This window comes from Pseudochaenichthys georgianus, chromosome 4 (assembly GCF_902827115.2).
Source record: "Pseudochaenichthys georgianus chromosome 4, fPseGeo1.2, whole genome shotgun sequence".
NCBI classification, from domain to species: Eukaryota; Metazoa; Chordata; class Actinopteri; order Perciformes; family Channichthyidae; genus Pseudochaenichthys; species Pseudochaenichthys georgianus.
Window position 1 is genome coordinate 42,457,948 of NC_047506.1, and position 21,952 is coordinate 42,479,899.

At 43.7% G+C, this 21,952-nt stretch overlaps 1 protein-coding gene across 1 annotated transcript in view; it reads left to right on the forward strand.

The window, feature by feature from the left end:
• Positions 1 to 18,467: 18,467 nt before the first annotated feature.
• LOC117445432 (uncharacterized) overlaps positions 18,468 to 21,952 on the forward strand; it is a 111,746-nt gene continuing 108,261 nt past the window's right edge. The window contains exons 1-2 of the mRNA XM_034081127.2: positions 18,468 to 18,785; positions 21,704 to 21,825. Of these exons, the coding sequence (XP_033937018.1) occupies positions 18,728 to 18,785; positions 21,704 to 21,825 (180 nt within the window). The 5' untranslated portion in view covers positions 18,468 to 18,727. The remainder of the gene's footprint in view (positions 18,786 to 21,703; positions 21,826 to 21,952) is intronic.

The window sequence follows — 21,952 nt, forward strand, 5'->3', positions numbered from 1 at the left end:
GTTTGCTAGTTATTACGAAGATTACTTCAGGAAATCGCGACGTTTTCATTGTGACCAAGGTGGTTGCTAGGGACGCTGCTATCGATATTATTTCTGTTATGTTGTGTAACTGTTTAATGGTGTTATCTTTATTGCTACCCCCTTCCCTGTCAATGTATAGTGTTGGTCCACAGCCTAAACATATTAGTTTAACAAAATCCGCATCTAAAGATAGCCTACGTTATTTCCCCCCTGTGCAATACCAGTCTCACATCTCAGAGCACATCGTCATTAACAAATACCGGAAACAGACCGAAAACATTTAAAAAAAATAATAATACCTTATTCCGAGTGTGCTTGCTTTTCTCTTTGAAAGTCATCACATAACGGCATTGTAATACACGGTTCGGCTGCATTACATATTACATATCTGCCGTAGTTCTGTATTTATAGAGCCCTGATGAGAAGACAAACATGAGGAACTGAAAACGTGATGTGGATCATAAATATATCAGCCATTAAACAACATCTTACATTTATTTTCACACAATACGTCTCCTTGCAGTATCAACACTAATTCGGCTCACTTTTATATTTGATCCAATTGGTAGATAGGCTGTATTTACACCATAAAGGTGCACAGCTGATATAAAGGGACACCTGGTGGTTAAAGCATGTTATTGAATTTCAATATTTTTATTATTAGATATTAATACAATCCCTATAAAGTATATTCATTACTCGTTATTCTCTACTAATAGTTAATTAAAGACTGTATGTAATGACTATTTTGCACATCCCTTTCAAGATTTTCTAAGGTTTATTGACATATCATATAGGCCTACACAACTGTGATGTAGTTCTGCACTGAATGAAAAACTTGGGTTGCAGGTTCCTCAATAGTGCATTACAAGACATCTACCAATATTTGTGCATACCTCCAGCAATGTTAACTATGTTGAAGCACTTATTTTAACTGATATTATACATAATGTATTATACTCTTATAAGATGTATGTAGATATTTCATCTCCGGCCTTGTCAGGTATTGAACAATCAATAAATAAAGAACATAATTATATGTTTTAAATGTGAGTGTTTCCTGTCCCCTAAACCTCCAGGGATGTACACAGTTTAATACTGGCAACTTCTTATTATGGGAAATACGAAAACGTCTTTTAAAACTACAACTCCCAGTAGAGACGTGCCATAGAGAACATGTTGCGAAACAGAATAGCCAGCATGTGTAGTTCTGGGGACGGGGTGGGGGAGGGGGGACGTGGTGGACCCGTTCAAATCCAGTTTTGGACAGTCTGCCGTGGTTCCATCCCATTTCAAGTGCTGTTCGAGAATCGGCTTAACCCTCGGAGCACACTCTCCAATCACAGAGCTTGAGGACTATCACGGGGTTTGTCAAGAGCACATGGTGTAGTCCAAACGATAGCTGGGGATTCTGGGTAGTGTAGTGTCTTCTGCCATCCTTTACTCCTGGGAATGGATGCTCACATTACCTTTAAGGGCAGCCGACATAAACGAATGCCGTGCTTCCATGAGCGTCAAATCCCGACGCAGATGGGAATACATTGCAATCAGTTGAAAGCTATTTGCGTCCCTTTATGACGCTGAAGGAGCCTAGGAGCGTCACAATTGGACGCCACGGACACTGACCAAACGTCGCTATTGGACGCTTAGGGAGTGAGAGTGTGTTGGCTAACGCCGTCACTCCGATCCAGGCTGTTTCGTCCTCATTACGGCTGGCTCTTCCGGAGAGATTGTCCGGAGACTCCATGAACTGCAGAGCCTTCCTTGTGCAGTGTGATCTGCATTTCCAACACAACCCAGGGGCTTTTTCATCAGACCATGAAAAGTGGTCTTTTATCGTGTCCCATTTAACGGGAAGAGCTGCAGCCTGGGCTACTGCAGAATGGTCCAGAGACTCCGAGCTTTGCTATTCATTAGCCGACTTCATAGACACTATGAGTCGCATATTTGACCACTCGTTCGTGACAAAGACTGTTCTTTAGGGGGTGGGCCATAGGGGGTTACAAGCTCAGTGTTACAGTGGCACTGTCCAGCTTTTCTGAGCCGCCTCTCGCTATCAGAGACTGAGCTGTTGCCACTTTGGTTGGTAGCTAATGAACAGCTAATATCAATAGATCCGGCATCAAAATAATGGCTGTTAAGGTCACATTAATTGCAAAATGAATGCAAAGTCCACATTTCTGTAAAAGGTCTAAAACATCTCTTTGTTTGGCATTACGGCACACAATGGGAGTCAATGGACCAGATGCAGGCTCTGCTATAAGGGTGTAATAGCAATTATGTCACACTTGCGCTATATTGGCTAGTGCTCCAACACATTGTACATGATAGGCTTAGGGGCGGGACATCTCTTAGCGGTTGACCAATTACAACAGAGCCGGCCAGCTAACCAATCAGAGCAGACTGGGCTCAGAGGGTGAAAAGAGGTGCTGCAGCAAAGGCAGTACGATTTGTGAACCTTAAAGCATGGATATATGTCACAGTAGAGGGACCACATACTAATATAAACCAGAACATGGGCAGAATATGTCCTCTTTAATGTTGCAGTTTAATGTATGTAATGGCAAGAGAGTGGCAAAGATGGCAGAAGGGGATAACTTTACTATGGGCTTTGAAATAAATCAGCTGTAACGGCCCCTACACACGGCGGCGTGCGTTGCCGCTTCAACGCTTCTGCCCATTCACTTTGAATGGGGTGACGTCACGATTCGCCGAACTGCATTGTGGGAGCAAAGCGTAGAGGTGCTTGCTGCAAAAGTAGAGCAATGTTCTACTTTTGCCGCCTCGACGGAGGCGTCAGCCAATCAAATCCCTCGTATGTAAATCTGACAGTACAAGCAGTAGCCAATCAAACCGGGTGTATGTTGGGAGAGCCAGACCGCAGTTATTTCCCATATGTCAACAAAAGGAGGAGAAATTGATCGTGGCGGTAGGGAACATACAGGGATACAAACCGGAGGAGCCAGGCATGGGGGAGGTGGCAGAGACAGTGGGGGAAACTGGTAGGTTTTCGCTTGTTTGGGGAGTTTATATCCAGTGTACTTCGTTTGAATGGACAGCTAGCAAGCATAGACAGTATATTTAGCCAGCATGGATGTAGCATGAATGCTTTGCTTTGTATGTCCGGGGCGGGACATTCATGTGGTTGGTTGTTGGTCGGGCTGCTCGCGTTGATTCCCCAAGCTCAAGACACGCCCACCGCCAAGCGGCAACGCACGCCGCCGTGTGTAGGGGCCGTTGCCCTGAAAATTCAAGCAGTTCTAAATACATTCATTGTCATATCTTTCATATTTTTTACTCAACAAAAATGACAGTAACTAATAATACAGACAGACTGTATTAACTTGATGATAACTTAAGCACAAACACCCTCTGTAGTTAATATTATATTACATTACATTACATTACATTGCATTTAGCTGACGCTTTTATCCAAAGCGACTTACAATAAGTACATTTGACCAGGAAAACACAACCTTGAGGAAAACAGAATCATATAAGTACATCAGGTTTCATAGAGCCAATCATTTCAAGTGCTACTCAACTGGCTATAGATAAGCCAGTCCTTTATTAGTATATAAGTGCTCTGTTAGCAGTTCTTTGTTAGTAATTATATCGCTCGAGGTGGAGTCGAAAGACATGAGTTTTCAGTCTGCCCCGGAAGGTGTGTAAGCTATCTGCCGTCCTGATGTCAATGGGGAGCTCATTCCACCATTTTGGAGCCATTTATACCATTTATACCGTTCAGTACTACACCTCTGACTTACTGTGGTGCTCCTTGAAATGTGCCCGTGCTAACATGCTGTATGTTACTGAGAGGACTAAAGATTAGCATATGACAGATTACATTAAATCATGTCTGCGCTGTACTTTATGACATTAGCCTCTTAGCCTAGGCATACAGATGCATGCAAATGCTCCTCCAAACCCTCTTATTTAAATCTGCTGCATGACATGGCACCTTTGATATGATTATTAGTCATCTAAGCGACTCGACTTCACCCTCATCAGATAGGAGATGTCAGCCAAGGTGAGAAATGATGGCCACTTTGATCATGAGCCTTGACAAGCTGCGGTAAAACGCTGAAAAGTGACTGACTGAAAATGTTATTTAATAAAGAATGTCTTGGGAGGTTTGTCTTACTCTGACTGGGACTTCCATGCAGAACTTAATAAAAAAACGTTTCACAAAGTCTCACCGTATCCTCGACATAACAGGAGAAAGTTGTTAAGAATGTGGTTGTTCTTTTCATGCTGTCCAACTCGTTAGTAACAGAAGTCAGTCTGTCCCAGTCAGAGCGGCTGCAGATGGCTGTCCAATCTGCCCCGTGTATAGAGTGAATCCTCACACTCACACATCATCTGCTGTTTAATACAGGCCTTTTGCTTCCATTTTTTTAAATGATACATTAAAAAAATGGAGGTATATCTTTTTAAAACCTGTAAGCGACACAGTATACTGAGTTATCATGCAATGGGAAAGACATCAGCTAACTTGATATTTTAGCCTCATTCCGAATGTCAGTCTCATCCAGTATTTACATACAGTGATCCTCACAGTATCCTACTCGTTGGGGAGGTAGGGATGAGAGATACTTCTCTCCAATTATTCCCAGTGTCATCAAAAAAGCCTGCAACACCACTTGAGTGTCTTGTCTGTGCTCTGTGGTCTTTAATCTTAATTATGAAGCTATCATTACAGCATGAACCCTGGGCTGCCAACAGTGGAGCCCTGGGCTCATCTGCTGTGAATCAATCAAACTAAGTTCTGCACTGGAGGACTTTTTCTCTTTTTTTCAGTCAGGTCATTTTGATTCTCCCTTATCTCATTTTCATAATTATGCTTGTCCTTTCTCTAATGGACTGAAAAAGCTCTACCTCCCGAAGCTCTAGTCTACATGGTCAAGTCTGAATATTTCAAAAGTGTTGCAACCTTGAACGTCTGACCTTTGGTTGCAAGCAGAGCTTCAGTGAGTAATCCAAGAGATCAGACTGTGTTCCCTGCCGTGCTTGTTAATGGAGCCTTGTTAATAGCATGGGATGAGACAAGAACAAAATAACTTCAGTGGTTTATTGTTTATGAGAAGGTATTAGATATGGAGTTATGTGTCTGTGAAACGCCCTCGTTCACACTCAAATTGTCAGCTTCTGCTGTAAATCAAGGCAGTTAAATTGGATGACAGAGAGAAAGTTGGCAGCAGCCAATGACAAATTCTCCCTATCTCAAAGGCAGCTGACATCTTAAAGCTGTGATCAAGTGGAATGATCAAAGGCATTCAGTACTCCACTGAGAGTACTGTGTGTGTGTGTGTGTGTGTGTGTGTGTGTGTGTGTGTGTGTGTGTGTGTGTGTCCTTTTTATTGATCTTGATGAATACAGCACTGAATGCACAGGAGATGACTCATCAGGTGTTAAAATAAACAAATTTTATGTCAGGTGAAAACCAGTCTTATCATTGGGAACAAGTAAGGTTTACTATCTTGTACTTCACAAGAAAAAGTTAGTTAGCCTGGTTTGCGAGCTCTCTCTTTTCAGTAATTTGAGTTAAGACAGTCTGGGCTTTTGCTAATGCTAGCTGAACTATAATACAGCGCACAAACAGTGTGCAGAAGCTGTGGATGTATTTATTCAACCCAGTCTCACGGCATTTCGTGTTATAGTCACGACATTTACTCTTTTGATTCGTGTTCACCAACACGATTTCCCCCTTTTTTTCGTGTCACACAGAACGATTTTAAAAGCAATGTATTTCTATTGATAGTATGTTTCGTGCCCGCAGCACGTCTTTTTGTCCGTTTGGGTCTTGGAAGACCGGAAGCTGTATGGTTTATAAAAACATGTTCTTACTCAATATCAAGCCACGATTATTGTTTTTATTTAAAATCGTATAATGTCGGATTTTTTTTGTCGTCTGTGAGGAAAATAAATGGGGCTCAGAGCCTCAGGATACTGAAATCTGTATTTTTTTAAATATGGTTTCCTTCTAATTTGTTATTCTTTTCAAAATAACACACAATAATCCTTGTTTTTATTTATTGGTTTAATTCCATAATCTTGGGCTTTTTTGGCGTCCGTCAGGAACTGAATTTCAAAATAAAAAAAACCCGGAAACAGATACACACCCACTGAACTGATTACCCAAGATCCTCAGCTATGGTTTAAGCTCGCTGATTGGATGTTTTAGCCGCAATGCATGTAGGGATATGGTGTTTATGCGATATCAAATCCGAAAAACTTTTTTTTTAAAAGAAAATAATACTTTATTCCGAGTGTTCTTGCTTTTCTCTTTGAAAGTCATCACATAACGGCATTGTAATACACGGTTCGGCTGCATTACATATTACAGATCTGCCGTAGTTCTTTATTTAGAGAGCCCTGATGAGAAGACCTTTGGAAAAACTGGAAGAAATGCCGCCGAAACTGAATACTTGACGTGGATCATAAATATATCAACAATTAAACAACATCTTCAATTTCTCTTCACAGAATACGTCTCCTTGCAGTATCAACACTAATTCGGCTGACTTTTATATTTGATCTAATTCGTAGATAGGTTATATTTACACCATAACGGTGCACAGCTGATAGAAAAGGACTTTTAAAGATATTACTGATTTTCTTTGAATGTAAGAATGTAAACACTGAGTCTGAAATAGTATAGCAATATGCTGTACAATTATGTGAAAGCATGAATAAAACTACACGTCTTCAGATGTTGTACATACATAAGTGTCCTACACTAATAATACAAAGTTATTATGGCAGTGTGTACCTTGTGTGCACCGCCTAGTGGTTAAAGCACGTTTTTGAATTATTGTTTTTATGTGTTATATTTGATGAAAAAAATATTAAGAGTACATACTTTCATAGGGGGAAAGTAGAAGGTCTGTGATAGAAATATAGAATATAAAAAATCAAGAAGATACCATAAGTGATCTCTACAATAAAACAGTTTAGTGCCGGATGTACAAAGATATTAATAGGAGGAGGTGCAAAACAGACACACTAATTAGGCTTTATTTAAACATTAAATAATATTTTAGATTAAGGTTTTCTTTTAAATAAGAAAAAAGCTTTGGGGGTATCTATAGATAAATATTAAGCCTGACAAAGTACTTAACGTCTAATATATTGCTTTCCTGCAATGTTAACTATGTTGAAGCACTTATTTGAACTGATATTATACATTATTATACTCTTATGTATGTAGATATAATAAGAAATGTGCAGAATATGACAGTTTAATGGTGGAGGTACACACATATTGATAGATGTCTTGTAATGCACTGTTGAGGAACCTGTGACCCAAGTTTTTCATTCATTGCATAACTACACCGTAGTTGTGTATATGATATGTCAATAAACCTTTGAAAATCTTGAAAGGGATTTGCAAAATAGCCATAATATACAGTCTTTAATTAACTATTAGTAGAGAATAACGAGTAATGAATATACTTTATTACTCGTTTCCATTCATGCCAATTGCAGATACATGTTTAGTCTTCTCAAACACCAACTATCAAATATCTCTCCTGATTGTTGGCACTTGACAATCACCTTACCTGAATTTTACTCAGGTGTAACTAAAGTCTGATTTAAGGGTTGTTTATATTTCACATCATTAATCAGAATCTGCAAAGTAACTCAAATAAATGTAGTGGAGTAAAAATACCAGGTTAACCTCTGAATTGTAGTGGAGTAGAATTACAAAGTAGCAATGAGCTGTCATGTGGGTATATATTAATGCTGCACATTATGGACACAAGCGATTTTCACCCATTTATTAATTATATGTTTTACATTTGATAACACCAATGTGTTTAATACTGGCAACTTCTAATAGTGGGAAAAAACGAAACGTTCAGTAGAGACGTCCCATAGAACATTTGCGAAACACAATTTTGGGGGGGGGCGTTCGATTCCAGTTTTGGATAGTCTGCCGTGGTTTCGTTCCATTTCAAACAGCTGTGTGACACTCGGCGTAACCTTGGCGCACTGCCACTCCAACATCCAATCCCAGAGTTTGAAGATTAATCACGGGACAGTAGTCCTAAACGATAGCTGGGGATTATGGGTAGTGTAGTGTCTTCGGCCATCCTAAACTCAGAAATGTTTTTCGGATTTAATATCGCATTAACACCATATCCCTACATGCATTGCGGCTAAAACATCCAATCAGCGAGCTTAAACCATAGCTGAGGATCTTGGGTAATCAGTTCAGTGTATCGCAATGATGCTCGAAATGTCCCTTATAGGCCTACGTCTGTTTCCGGGTTATTTTTATTTTGAAATTCAGTTCCTGACGGATGCCAAAAAAGCCAGAGATTATGGAATTAAGCCAATAAATAAAAGCAAGGATAATTGTGTGTTATTGGTGAGTAAATAACAGTGTGTTATTTAGAAAAGAATAACAAATTAGAAGGAAAAAAAGATTTAAAAAGTACAGATTTCAGTATCCTGAGGCTCTGAGCCCCATTTCTTTTCCTCACAGACGGCAAAAAAAAGTCCGACATTATACGATTTAAAATAAAAACAATAATCGTGGCTTGATATTAAGTAAAAACATGTTTTTATGAACCCCACAGCTTCCGGTCTTCCAAGACCCGAACGGACAAAAAGACGTGCTGCAGGCACGAAACATACTATCAATAGAAATACATTGCTTTTAAAATCGTTCTGTGTGACACGAAAAAAAGGGGAAAATTGTGTTGGTGAACACGAATCAATAGATTAAACGTCGTGACTATATAACACGAAATGCCGTGAGACTGGGTTGATTTATTTATTAGTTTATTTAACATGGAGAGTGTGATAGACATATCTCTAGTTAGCCCATAAGCTATTTTTCATGGCTATACTTAAGCCTCTGTTTCACAAATAGCTTTTCTTTCTGCTTGGAAGCTAAGCAGACTAAGACTAAGCTAACTGTCACTTACCTTGCTAGCTCTCTTTTTTCGAGTGGAAGCAAGTTAGCCTACCTTGCCAGCTTCCACATTCCTTATGTTTTTACAAAACAGCAGGAGGCGTTCTTGTTCAGGAAAAGTAGCATCAATCAGCAGTTGATAACCAATGCTATTGATGTCAAAAAGCTGCCAACAGAAATCTCCATAAGGCCTGACTGGATTTCAACAAAACTGCCAACAAATCTTCTTTTAAAACATTTGTAGCTGAATAATTGTTGCATTTCATATTTCCTTTTACAAAAAGTTAAGGAATTGTTAATGCTGCCATGGTTAAAATTAAGAGGTTTATTGTATGCATTGTTCTTATCTGTAGCATTATTTATTCTGTAGACCAGTAGGGAAGTCGTAATTTAAAAGGGATACATTATCTGTGAATTTATGAATCTTCAGTCCCAGTGTAGAAACTCAAGTGAAATCCTACACAAAGAAAAGCTGTGAGTCACATCACTCATCATTATAGGCGATGAAACAGATCAAAGAGTAGATGAGTTGAGCTTTTCAGCTTTCGACAAGCCCAGCAGGTATATACGGTATTGCTTTCCACTGTCCGTGCCACCTAGTTAAAGCACAAAGGGAAAAGATCCTGACAGTGAGCATATGACAGAGAAGATTATGTTGAGTTCAGAGGTCAAATTTCTTTAATGCACAAAACCCTCCAAAATACCTTTTATTGCTGTCTGTGAGAAAGATAAAGCCTAATTTTAATGCGATTTAACGAAGATCCTCATTGGTTTTAAAATATGCAAAGAAGAAGAACATGCTAACATTAACCACTGCCTACATTATTTATCCTCCTGAAAAGTGTTTTATCAGCACTAGGCCTGCTTTACTTTAATTTACTTTTGAATATTCAAATTGGAGTGGAACTAAAATATCTACCGTGCAAAAAAAAGGCTCTTTTACATGTGTTTTTCAAATTAAGCTCGCAGTCTCATGTTTGGTTAAAAAAAGTTTGGAGCTGCATTTTTTAAGGACATTCCAAAGGTCTACACAATAACCATTATTTTTTTCTAAGTGACTAAAATACAGGTTTTGACTGAAGCTCAAGCTAATTTCAGTGACAAAAGAAATACATACACATAGGTTCATTTTGAGCATCATGGTATAGAAAAAAAAGAAATAATACGGTTATACTGAAATATATTGCAGAGATGATGCAAAGTTTGTATTTAGGGATTTTAATTCCACTTTAAGCAATGATAACATCGTCTTCAAAACATTTGTCAATTGAAATGTATCAAAGCATGATGTGATAGTACTTGAAGCTTCTCAAAGGTCCTAAAGGAAATGTGTTCACATTCACATAACACCATAAGGTCATACACTAACAGTTTTATCTCTCACCAGTTACTTTTTGACCATTTGTCACTCCTTAGTGGTGGATTCCTTCCCTGATGTGGACTTTATTTAGATGGCAGAGGTTTTAGAGGAGAGGGAAAAGCTTTTACTGTGGTTTACATTGGCCATGTATCATTCGGCTTACCAAAAAGTGGAGAGCTGTTCCTCTGCTTTTTAGCACTCTATCTCCCCCCGCTCTTTATTCCCTAACACCCATCACCAATTTGGTCTGGTATGTGACTGCTAATTTATCCTTTCAATGCATGATATCCTGTCATCTCCTCATTTGTCCCTGAGTGTTTCTAATCAGAGATAATCCCAGTCAAATCCTTTGATTGTGTGTTTGGACCTGATCCATCTCTAAAGAAGCAATTTAATGGGCTTTATGGCACTTGGTGTTCAGTCATTTATCTAGTGGATTGGATGTGAATGCTTGTTTTAATAAGTGCTCTTCATGAATAGTAGGAGACGTGCCATTTAATTAGGCAGAGTGTAGACCTATCCCATAGCAACAACTTCTCCAAGGTTGTATTATTTGAAGCTGAGTGCTTTGTTTGAGAAGGTATGTAGCTCTTCACATTCTGCATCTGAATAAAGTCAAAACTGTGTGATCATTTCAAAACAACAGCCCTGAGAAATAACACATTTGCACATTATTAGTATGTATATAATTTATTTCTAAAATACTCAAGCTGCATGTCCCTGCAGAAAGTCAGCTCCTCACCAGATTCATGTGGAACAAATGAAATAAAGTGACAGCATAGCTCTCGTGTTGCAGGGTAACAGCAGCTAGGCCTAGCTTAATAATACAAATATATCTTTATATCTATATATATTTGTCTTGTTACATAACTGTTGGTTTGAATGCTTATTCCGGGAAAACATACTTAGGTTGAATTCATTATTTATAATTTTTATATTTAAACAACATATTTGCCTGTTTTTTAGTTTTTAGACAGTACAGATGACATGAGGGGAAGCTTACACAGTTACATTCATTCCTGTCTTTCATGGATATTAATAGGATAGAGAACATGATCATCACATTTCCAATAGTGTCTTTCCCTTAACATCAAGGTATTGACTACACAATACCTGTAATATGAGCTTAACAATATCTAGTTTAGTACAATCTAAATAAATAAATACAAATACAGTGAACTAAAATAAATAAGAGAGAAGCAAAATTGAAATTAAAAAAATACATTAAAAAATTAAAGCTTTTGTATTGCCTATATTAATGATGACAATTTGTCATCAAACATATCTGTTCAGCTGTGGCCTCGCTGTGTTGTGCTGGGGGGGCTGCAGCTTCAACCAGGAAACTGATGAAAAAAAGAAGATTACATGTGGGATGTGATGTAGTTTTGGCTTTTACATTTTGGACGTGATATCATTTTTTTCTATTTATTAAGCCTCCATGCACTGAGAGCATACATTACTGTCTTATTTTTCCCTCTAAATATTTGTTTTAAAAGGATTAAGGAGATTTGTGTATGATACAGTATGTATTACATTTCATTTGCCGTTCATGCAATTTTAGGACTATTTAGGTTCTCATTCATAACACTCCGTTCGATGTCTCACTATGGGATGCGCCTCATCGCGGAGCAAACAGAAGCATCAATCTCATTACGCCAATCCTGATTGGCTGGTGATCTTGACGTCAGCGTCAGGGAATCCACCCCCTATAAGTAGCTTGCGCTACGTCACATGCATCATTCAAACACCTCTTCTCGCTTCAGAGCACATCTCTAACGGTAGCCGGGCTAGCTAAACAGTCCACAGACTGAACCAAAAGCTAATTTCGGTCGACGGGCGTTAGCCGGCTACCTTATTCTGCCTCGCAGAAGAGTATAGTACTAACACACCAGTTAGTATTATAATCAACCTCGCCGTTCTTCCTCAGGAATTAAGGTAAGGTTTTGATTGTTCAAGCTAGCAACACACCTGTTGCTAGCTTGTTTTTCCGTCACTGCCGACACCACGGTAGCGAGGACGGATTTTCTCTTTTCTCTTCCACGAAGGAGAAAAGGGATTAAAAGGATAATACCACACCAGGTAATATTCTTTGAGGAAAAAGACCCACACCGTCCTTTTTTTCTACGGATTAAAGACAGGTTGGGAAAAAAAATTCTCTCGACGTACCTGTTACGAGCGGGTCCTCTTCACGCCACGCGGCGAACAAGATGGACGCCTCTCTCTCTCACACCAGAGGAGTCAGGTACTTGGAAGCTCGGCTCTGCGGCTGCGGGTTGAAAGTGTCAGGCACAGACTCACACCAGATCTGCTCGTCCTGCCTTGGGCTGGAACACGCCCAGGAGGCCATTGACAACCCCGGCTCGTGCGGGCATTGTGCCCGCTTCACTATGAAGAGCCTCCGCCGAAGGTTAGCACGACAAGCTAGCCTGTCGGGACAGGACCCCCTCATGTCCACTGGTTTGCCGGCTGGCAATCAAGACACAGGGGCGTCCGCCGCAGAGATGGAGCCCCTCACTATGTCGGTCTGGGGCTCATCGACAGCGGCAGCCGCGGAACCGGAATCCCGCACCATATCATTGGGGACGGGTGGCGCAGTGGTCTGTGCATCCGATCATCAGATCAAGGGGGAGTGCTGGGGAACTCCAGTTCGAAACCCGCTCCCGCCGCCACTGCGTCAGGCCGTTGTGTCCTTGGGCAAGACACTTCACCCGGATTTGCTCCTGTGGGTATTGTCCACAGTACATGTATAATACTAATGTGTACTTGTAAAAGCGCCTCGATGACCTCGAGGCGTGAAGATGGACGGTGTGACGCAGTGCGCTGTGCAATGATTATCAGATCAAGGGGTGAAACCCGCCGCTGCTGCGTCTGTAAAGCCGGTGTGTCCTTGGGCAAGACACTTCACCTGAACTTGCTCCTGTGGGTATTGTCCACAGTGACCATTGCATGTATAAAACATATGTGTGTAATGTGTATCTGTAAAGCGCTTTGAGCACTGGAAAAAGCGCTATAATAAATGCAAGGAATTATATCAGGCCGAGACCCGGTGGCGGCAAGAGACGCGGGAACGGGGCCCCACGCTTTACCAAGCTGGGGCTCCCGGCTGGACCTCACCATGGTTTCACCCGCGGAAGATGTCCTAGAGTTAAATTACATGGAGGACGAAGAGGATGCCTCTGAGTTCCTCCTGTCTGACTCGGATGAGCAGGAAGACGACATCTTCATGTCATCGGCTCAGGCTGCAAAGCCGGGAGCGATGGCTGCTCTCCCGGGCGATAGCACACCAGCTTCGCCCTGTCTAAGCATGGACCTGCAGGCCGTGTGTCAGCGCGCCGCATCCAGGCTAGACATCCCGTGGCCCGAAATGGCCAAGGAGACCTCCAGGTCCCGTTACGAGGGGAAACGTTTCCCCCAAACAACGAGGATGAAGAGGCAACTCCTTCCGGTCTTCCCGGAGATGTTGGATGAGGTGTCGGTCTCGTGGAGAGACCGGCCCTTTAGCAACAAGGCCCCAATCCAGGGTGCCTCCTCCCTAGACTGTGACGGCATGGAGAGGCTCGGCCTGCTCCGCATACCGCCCATGGAACCGCTGGTGGCAGCCCACCTCCTACCGAGGATGGGCCCGTCACCAAGCAGGAACCCCATGCTGCCAGCAAAAACGGACTGATTCCAGTCAACCATGACTGAACGGTCCTACAGAGCCGCAGCATTGTCCGCCAGGGCTCTGAACGTTTCCTCGCTGCTAACCGCGTACCAAGCGGAGCTCTGTGAGGATCTGTCGAGCAATCCTGGACCGGCCACTCTGGACGAGATGGCCGCGGTCACGGACATTTGTCTCTGTGTCCAACGCTGCGCCGTCCAGGCCACGGGCAAGATAATGGGGATCATGGTGGTGCAGGAAAGAGCTAGATGGCTCAACCTCACCAACCTCCCAGACCGGGAAAAGGAGGATGTGCTGGACATGCCCATCGTTCGGGGATTTTCGGCTCCGCTCTCGCTTCCATGCAGAGGAAGTGCGAGTCGAAAAAGAAGGAAGACGAGGCCCTCCACCTCTGTCTCCCTCGAAGGGTCCAGCCGCTGCCTTCGCAACAGCGGTCCTTCGCAACAGCGGTCCTTCGCCCAAGCTGCCCCGAACCCTGCTAGGTTTAAAGTACCAGGACAGCAGAGGTCGCAGCCCGCCCCGAGTCCCCAGCCCAGGCAGGAGATGAGGGCGAGTTGGCCTAGAAAGTCTCCGGTTCCGGCTGCAGCCCAGGCGCAGCCAACCCAGAATTTCGGCCAGCAGTCGAGGAAGAAGAAGCGAGCGGCCTGACAGCCCCTCCTTCTCCCCTCCGTGACGGAGCTGGAAGTTCTTTCCCCAGCTCTAAACGTGTTCTCGCTGCCTCGAGAGATGCCTCAACGTCATCCTCAAGTCCGCATAAAACACATGTCACACCTTTGTTGTTTTTTCAATAAACCATTTTCCGCTGGCGCATCCAGGCTTCGGCCAAGGGCGCAGCTCAAAAAAATGAAAAGAAAAACAATAAACAGTCCGTTAACTATAAATCCCCTTCTGAGAGCAGCTACGGCCTCTCTCAAAAGGCGGATAATAAACGGGTCTGTGAAGGCACCACCGTCACGCGCATGCGCAGTGCCGACTGGGGCTGTTAAAACACCACCGCCATGCGGATGCGCAGTGCCGGTTGGGGCCGTGAAGGCACCACCGTCACGCGCATGTGCAGTGACGGTGGGGATTGTTGAAATGGGGTACCACCGTGTTCAGACACTAGAGGGCCCCATAACACAACAAACAGAGTCTCAGAGGGCAAGAGAGGTGACATCTCCGCTGGCTCCAAGGAGCATGCAGTGGAAGATGCTCACAACATCTGCTTGGGTTTTCAAGACAGTAACACGGGGTTACAGACTCCAATTCGCTGTCACCCCCCCTCGTTTCTCGGGCATTTTGTATTCACAAGCCCGAGGAGAGTCAGCCCATATTCTAGAAAGAGAGATCCTCTCACTTCTAGAAAAGAGGGCTATATCTATTGTACCTGCCGAGCAGAGTCAGAGTGGCTTTTATTCCAAGTATTTCCTCGTTCCCAAACGAGGAGGGAACGGAATTCGGCCAATACTTGATTTGAGGGCTCTGAACAAATATCTAAAGACATAAGTTCAGAATGCTCACTCACACATCTCTGCTGCGTCTCGTGCGACAAGATGACTGGTTTACATCAGTCGACCTGAAAGATGCGTATTTCCACATCCCAGTATATTATCCACACAGGAAATATCTGAGGTTCGCATTTCAGGGGATCTGTTACGAATACAGAGTACTCCCCTTTGGTCTGTCTCTCAGTCCAAGAGTGTTTGTACGATGTACGGAAGCCGCGATAGCCCCGTTAAGACAACAGGGTATTGGCCTGGCGACCTACCTGGACGACTGGCTGCTTCTCGCACAGTCGGAGCAGGAGGCTATTACGCAGACAAGTGTCCTCGTAAAGCACCTGCCCAACCTGGGTTTCATAATAAACACAGAGAAGAGCATGTTGTGCCCCGCGCAGACTATACTCTTCCTGGGTTTACGCCTGAACTCGGTACCCTTTACAGCCCGACTGTCAGCGGAAAGAGTGAAAGCTTTCAGAGCGTGTCTCGCTCAATTCCAGCTGCGCAAACATGTTCTCTTCAGAACATGCCTGCGGTTGATGGGGCTCATGGCGTCAGCCATCCTGGTCGTACGACTGGGACGCTTACACATGAGGGAGTTTCAGCGCTGGGTGGCTGCCCTCAGATTGGACCCTGCGCGTCATGGCGCACGGAGAGTAATGGTTACTGTGAAATGCGTAATGGCACTGCGCCACTGGCTGCACCCGACTTTTCTAGTACGGGGCGTGCCTATGGGTGCTGTCCTTTCACGGAAAGTGGTCACCACGGACGCATGTCTGACAGGTTGGGGAGGTATTTATGAAGATCGCCCGGTGAGGGGTCTCTGGAGCAGAGACCTCCAGCGGGCGCACATAAATTACCTGGAGCTTTTAGCGGTGTTCCTCACCCTAAAACGCTTTCTGCCTTTCCTCCGGGGACATCACGTCCTCGTGAGGACAGACAATACGACTACAATATCGTATATTAACCGCCAAGGGGGTTTGCGTTCTCTCCAGTTACACACACTGGCACGCAAACTGATCTTATGGAGCGGCGGGCGTCTCCTCTCTCTGAGAGCGACGCACGTACTGGGTGTGTTGAACCTCGGGGCTGACCTACTGTCCAGAGGTGCACCACTTTATGCAGACTGGACTCTACATCCAAGGAGTGTGAGTCAGCTGTGGGTGCGTTACGGCAGAGCCGCGGTGGATCTGTTCGCATCAAAAGAAAATGCTCAATGTCAGCTGTTCTTTTCGATCCGCGACTTAAACGCACCGTTAGGCGTGGACGCACTCGCACACGTTTGGCGTTCGGGCCTTCTGTACGCGTTCCCACCCTTGGCTCTGATTCCCCAGACTCTGGCCAGAGTGAGGGAACAACGCCACACACTTATTCTGATAGCTCCGCACTGGCCCGCTATGTACTGGCTGGCGGAGATTTATCAGCTGCTGTGCGGGCAGCCATGGCAGCTCCCACTACGCAGGGACATACTGTCTCAGGCGGGGGGGGCATTCTTTCACCCACACCAAGAGCGCTTGGCCTTATGGGCCTGGCCCGTGAGTGGTACAACCTGAATACAGTGAGACTCCCTCATAGGGTGATAACACTATTCAAAGTGCGAGAGATTCCCACACCAGGTCTCTCTAAGACAGTGCTGTTACTGGTCCTGGCTTCCGCCAAGCGAGCCAGTAATTGTCATGCACTATCTGTACATATTTTTTCACACACTCAGTTCACCCCAGGGCAAACGAGAGTGTTGTTGAAGCCCAACCCTGTCCTTATACCCAAGGTGGTTGGGTCATGTACCCCAATGGACATTGAGGTATTTCCTCCGCCGCTGGGTCCCTCCGGGGAACAGCAGCCGGATTTGCTGTGTCCAGTTCGTGCTTACGCACCTGTATGGACAGATCAAGGGTGCTTCGTCATAATGACCAACCCCTTGTGTCCTGGGCTAACCCTTATAAGGGCAAGCTTGTTACTAAGCAACGGCTCTCCCACTGTTTTGTGGAAGCAATTGCTTTAGGGCCCATACGAGTCAGAGTTTGCAGGCACCCTCGGGTCCGCGAGCTCTTTCGACTCATGGTCTGGCTGCATCCTGGGCTCTGTCCAGGATGTCTCCCATCCAAGACATTGGTGCAGCGGCGAGCTGGTCCTCGCCGCTCACTTTTGTCCGCCTCTTAACAAGCTGGACGTTCTGCTCCCAGTGTGACTCAAGCAGTGCTGGGCACCTGGTTGTGTCAGAGCTCTACCTGTTCTGGTTGGTTTGGTGATTTTCGAGATAAGCTCGTCTGACAATACGGGAGCTACAATTTCCCATCTCACTTCACGTTACTCTGAGGACTGGGGTTACGTAAGTAACCTATAGTTCTCATTCATAACACTCCGTTCAATGTCTCACCAGACGGCCCTCCTTGCTATGGTGAAGCGAGAAGAGGTGCTTATTTTGAATGACGCATGCGTCGTGGCGCAAGCTACTCATAGGGGGTGGATTCCCTGACGCTGACGTCAAGATCACCAGCCAATCAGGATTGGCGTAATGAGATTGATGCTTCTGTTTGCTCCGCGATGAGGCGCATCCCATAGTGAGACATCTCACTTCATGTTACTCTGATGACTGGGGTTACGTAAGTAACCTATAGTTCTTAACGAAGATCATTTGATTCTTTAAGCTTTAAATAAATGTTGACCTATATATTGTGAAAAGCCCACTAAGCCATGAGCATGTGCTTAGGGGACACAAAGATGTCATAACTGTCATTTTGGAACTTTCCCTTCTGCAGTTACTATGCAGAAATATGTCATTTCCCAGCAGTGAGAGTGCACCGTGGTTTGTTGCAACACACTGGGGTGTTTTTAAGAAAGCATGCTCTACATGCTCGTCCTCCATCATGACATATTGTAAAGCTTGCACTTCTCTACCTAAACAAAACAATGCATGTAGCTTTGTGGTGGTTTACAAACATTTCATTCTCACTCTTGAAAGTGGTTGGACAGTCAGTACAGGAAATGCTCTGAGTTCACCAGAAAGCTTTCTCTGTTTTTCCATTCGGCTTCCTGTCCTGGCATGCTCTCGGGTGCAGCTGTGATTGGCTGCCTGTTTTTATAACTTCCTCAAAAACAAAAACAGAGAGCAAGAGCAAAAACAAGAGCGTTCAGTGCTGGAGTAGTTTTGACAAGTTGATTTGACACTTTGTGTCTAACGAGAGAAAACAGAGGAATGTTAACAGGAAGTGGAAGAAACTGCCGGTATCTGGAAGTACTCAGAAGTCAGTGGAAGAGATCTCTCAACCCACTAGAAGTGAAGTATGGCCAGTGAGTACCAAACACTGTCCTCAGCAGAGTCATGCAGGAGTTTATCCAGCGGTATGTATACCATCCCATCATGCATGTCATTACACACACACGTCTTTAACATCGAGTGATGCTGCTGGCCTGATGATGTATTGCAGATTTCTGGAAGTCTTAAATCTATGATGACATTAGAAAAGCAGAAACCATCTGTTTTACATGCAAACACTCAAATGTGAATACAATGAAGATGCGGTACCAGCCACTTACCCAAAGACTTCAACTGAAAATGACCGAGAAAACATGAAGTAAATCCACCCTGGATATATTATCCCTCCTTTGTTTCCCTTTATTAATTTGATATCAGTTAAAATGTCAAAATATGTTCAGTGGATGCATTTATTCTTTAATCTGGATCTTATTATTATAAAAACAGAATTGTTATTCTGATTGCTTATTAAAACAGTAATAACTGCTTCCATCTAGAGGTGCTGTAAGCCTGCGCCTGGAAGTGGTGAAGGCCGTGGTGTTAACTTACCAGCCCCCAACCCCCACTCTACCCACCCCCACTGCAGCCAGATGGCTGTCACACAGGCGGTTCCTTGCCCAGACCATGCTGATTCCCCATCATTCTTCTGTTAATGAGGTCGTTAGCAATGCAAAGGACAATTAAATCATCTCAATCTGGCATTTGTTTACTGTATAGTGCACTGTACAGTGTTTGAAACTCTTCTTATAACACTGAATCAGATTACAGCTTACTTTGGTCTCCTTCCTTGTGATGAATGTCTGTGAGAGTGCAGCAGGTAATTAAAACGTCACCGATAGACGCCCACCGCTAAAGCCACTTTCAGACAGTCACGTCGTGTAAACACACCCTGACAGAGTTCATGTTGGTACATTCTGCTCTGTGATAGTGGGAGATCTGCGGCAGCTGACACACTGAGGTTCAGTACATCAGCCTGCTGCTGCTGCTGCTGCTGCTGCTGCACAGGAACCTTGGTTAGCTGTTAAAACGTGCGTTCGTTGGGGGGGGGGGGACTTCAGCCAGTTAGTGGAGCACTCACCTTCATGTGAAACGCTGCCGAACACTGACACTGCTGACAGTTAATTATGGATGTCACAGATCACCCAGACGTGTCAGCTACGAATTGACGCGCCGCGTTGTTTACATCTCTGTTGTATTGTTGTTTTCATGTTATTTACCGAGAAGCAGTGCATCTGTGACTTAGCTCCAGAAGGGCCTCGGGGCTTGCCATAATGATCGTAAAAGCAGTACAGATTCGGGGGAATGAAATTTAAAAAAGGACCTGGGTGGATAATTGGTGAACCTGCCATCATTGTAACTTTGGAAATATTTTCGGTCAGGCTGTTGAAACACCGAGACTGCCTGTTAGCTCCACTGTCGTGCTCCATGTGTGTCTCTGCATGGCTCCATTATTTTCTGCTCACTCTTCAACACACACAAAGTTATTTTGACAATGAGTGAAAAGCAACTAAACTTAATATGTTGTCAGACAGAGAGACGAAAAGGAGGCAGGCATATGAATGTTGACACACACTAGAATGCTTTCCATAGGCCTGGTGTCTGGTGTCAGTTACACGTAGCTACAGTCGTGGCACCACACGTTCATCTGAATAGTCTTGACTTTACCCAAAATGTGTCTTGAGACAAGAAGTTCATGTGGTTTTCTTTCAGTTTCACAGCTTGTCTCAGAGACATTAATGCTCCGTGAGATATATGCCTGGTCAGTAATAAAAACTGCTTACACAGAATCTTATGTGTTACATTAAAAACCCACCCTTTGATTAAAAGATGTTTCATCTGAAGATGGATTTTCACCTGGAGCAATCTGGTTCAACGAAAGGCCCAAAAGAGACAGGAGCTTCTGAGGCAGCAGTTTATCCCACCCAGATGACAGCTAGCCCTCACCGCTGTCTCCCACGCTCGAATGGGATGAAACCAACACATGTGGCTCCGAGCTACTGTCCCGTGTTTAGCTTCAAAGCTCCTGTATGGGAATCCTCACTGAAGGAGGTTTCTGATCAATCTGAGATGCTGCTTTCCGTGGCTAACCCCCGCCCTGGGCTGGAGGACCACATGTATGGCAGCTAGCGTGATGCTGCCCACGGCTTACCTTTTATGTCCACTCCTAATTGAACCGGGACGGACGATTTTACTGCGAGATATAAGGAGTGTTTCAGCTTTGAGTTCAAAGCCGCGGTTCTGAGTTGTGAGGGCAGCACGCAACGTGTTGTCGTTAACAATTAGCGTGGTGGTCCTGGTCCTTGTATTGGAAATGTTTGTTTGCAAAATAAGTAAAATATATTGTAAAGGATAATGTGCAGTGAGCCATTCATTAGTTAAATGAACATGCTTATGTACTAAATAAACCAACAACAAGACCACATTTTCATTTCTTTATTAAAAATAAATACAGCTTCTGAAAATAGGGCGTTCCACTGTACCAACAGCTGGAAGTGCGCCAGAGCACAAACTGTGTTTCCGTTAGTGTTTACTTCCTGTTTCTCTTCTTCTGTTGACCAACTCTCTCTGTTGAGAAACCTCTTTGCTGACCGTGTTCTCTTCCTCTTTTCTTAGTCGGGGAGAGTTTAACCATCACGAATCAATGCTCTAAGTTTACACCAATGTAAACATCAATGTGGTCTGCTCATGGAAAAGCAGAATATTTGAAATGGATGGATAGAATAATAGATAACATACAGTATCTCTAAAGAAAAGAAACATTCAAACTCAATAATAAACTACAAGTTAGAATTAAAATAAAATGTAATAAACAGTCCCAGATTTACCATTTATTTAATTAAATAAAGGCCTCATGATGAAGGAGCAACAGTGTTTTGTATGCTGTCATAGTAAATAAGTTGCAATATAAGCGAGAAGACACGTTTGAGTTGGAACTAGGATTAGCCTTGGATGCAAAGTGAACAGTGCTCCACCACTCATCGCCTCCTCTCCTCTTCCTCCACAGAGACGTCGGAGTGCTTTATATGCAGGGATGTTGCCCATCGAGCCAGTGACCCACTGAGACATTTCTGTGACTGCAATAACTTACTTTCCCATCACGTGTGTCTGTCCACCTGGATCCAGAAGGTAAGCGTGACTCTCCGTGTGGGGAACCTTGATATTTCAGTCTGGCTTGCTCTCCTCATCAGCCATTTGTCACAATGTGAAGGAAGACAATGTCTTTGTTGGTCTTCCAAGAGTGAGTAAATGTGTT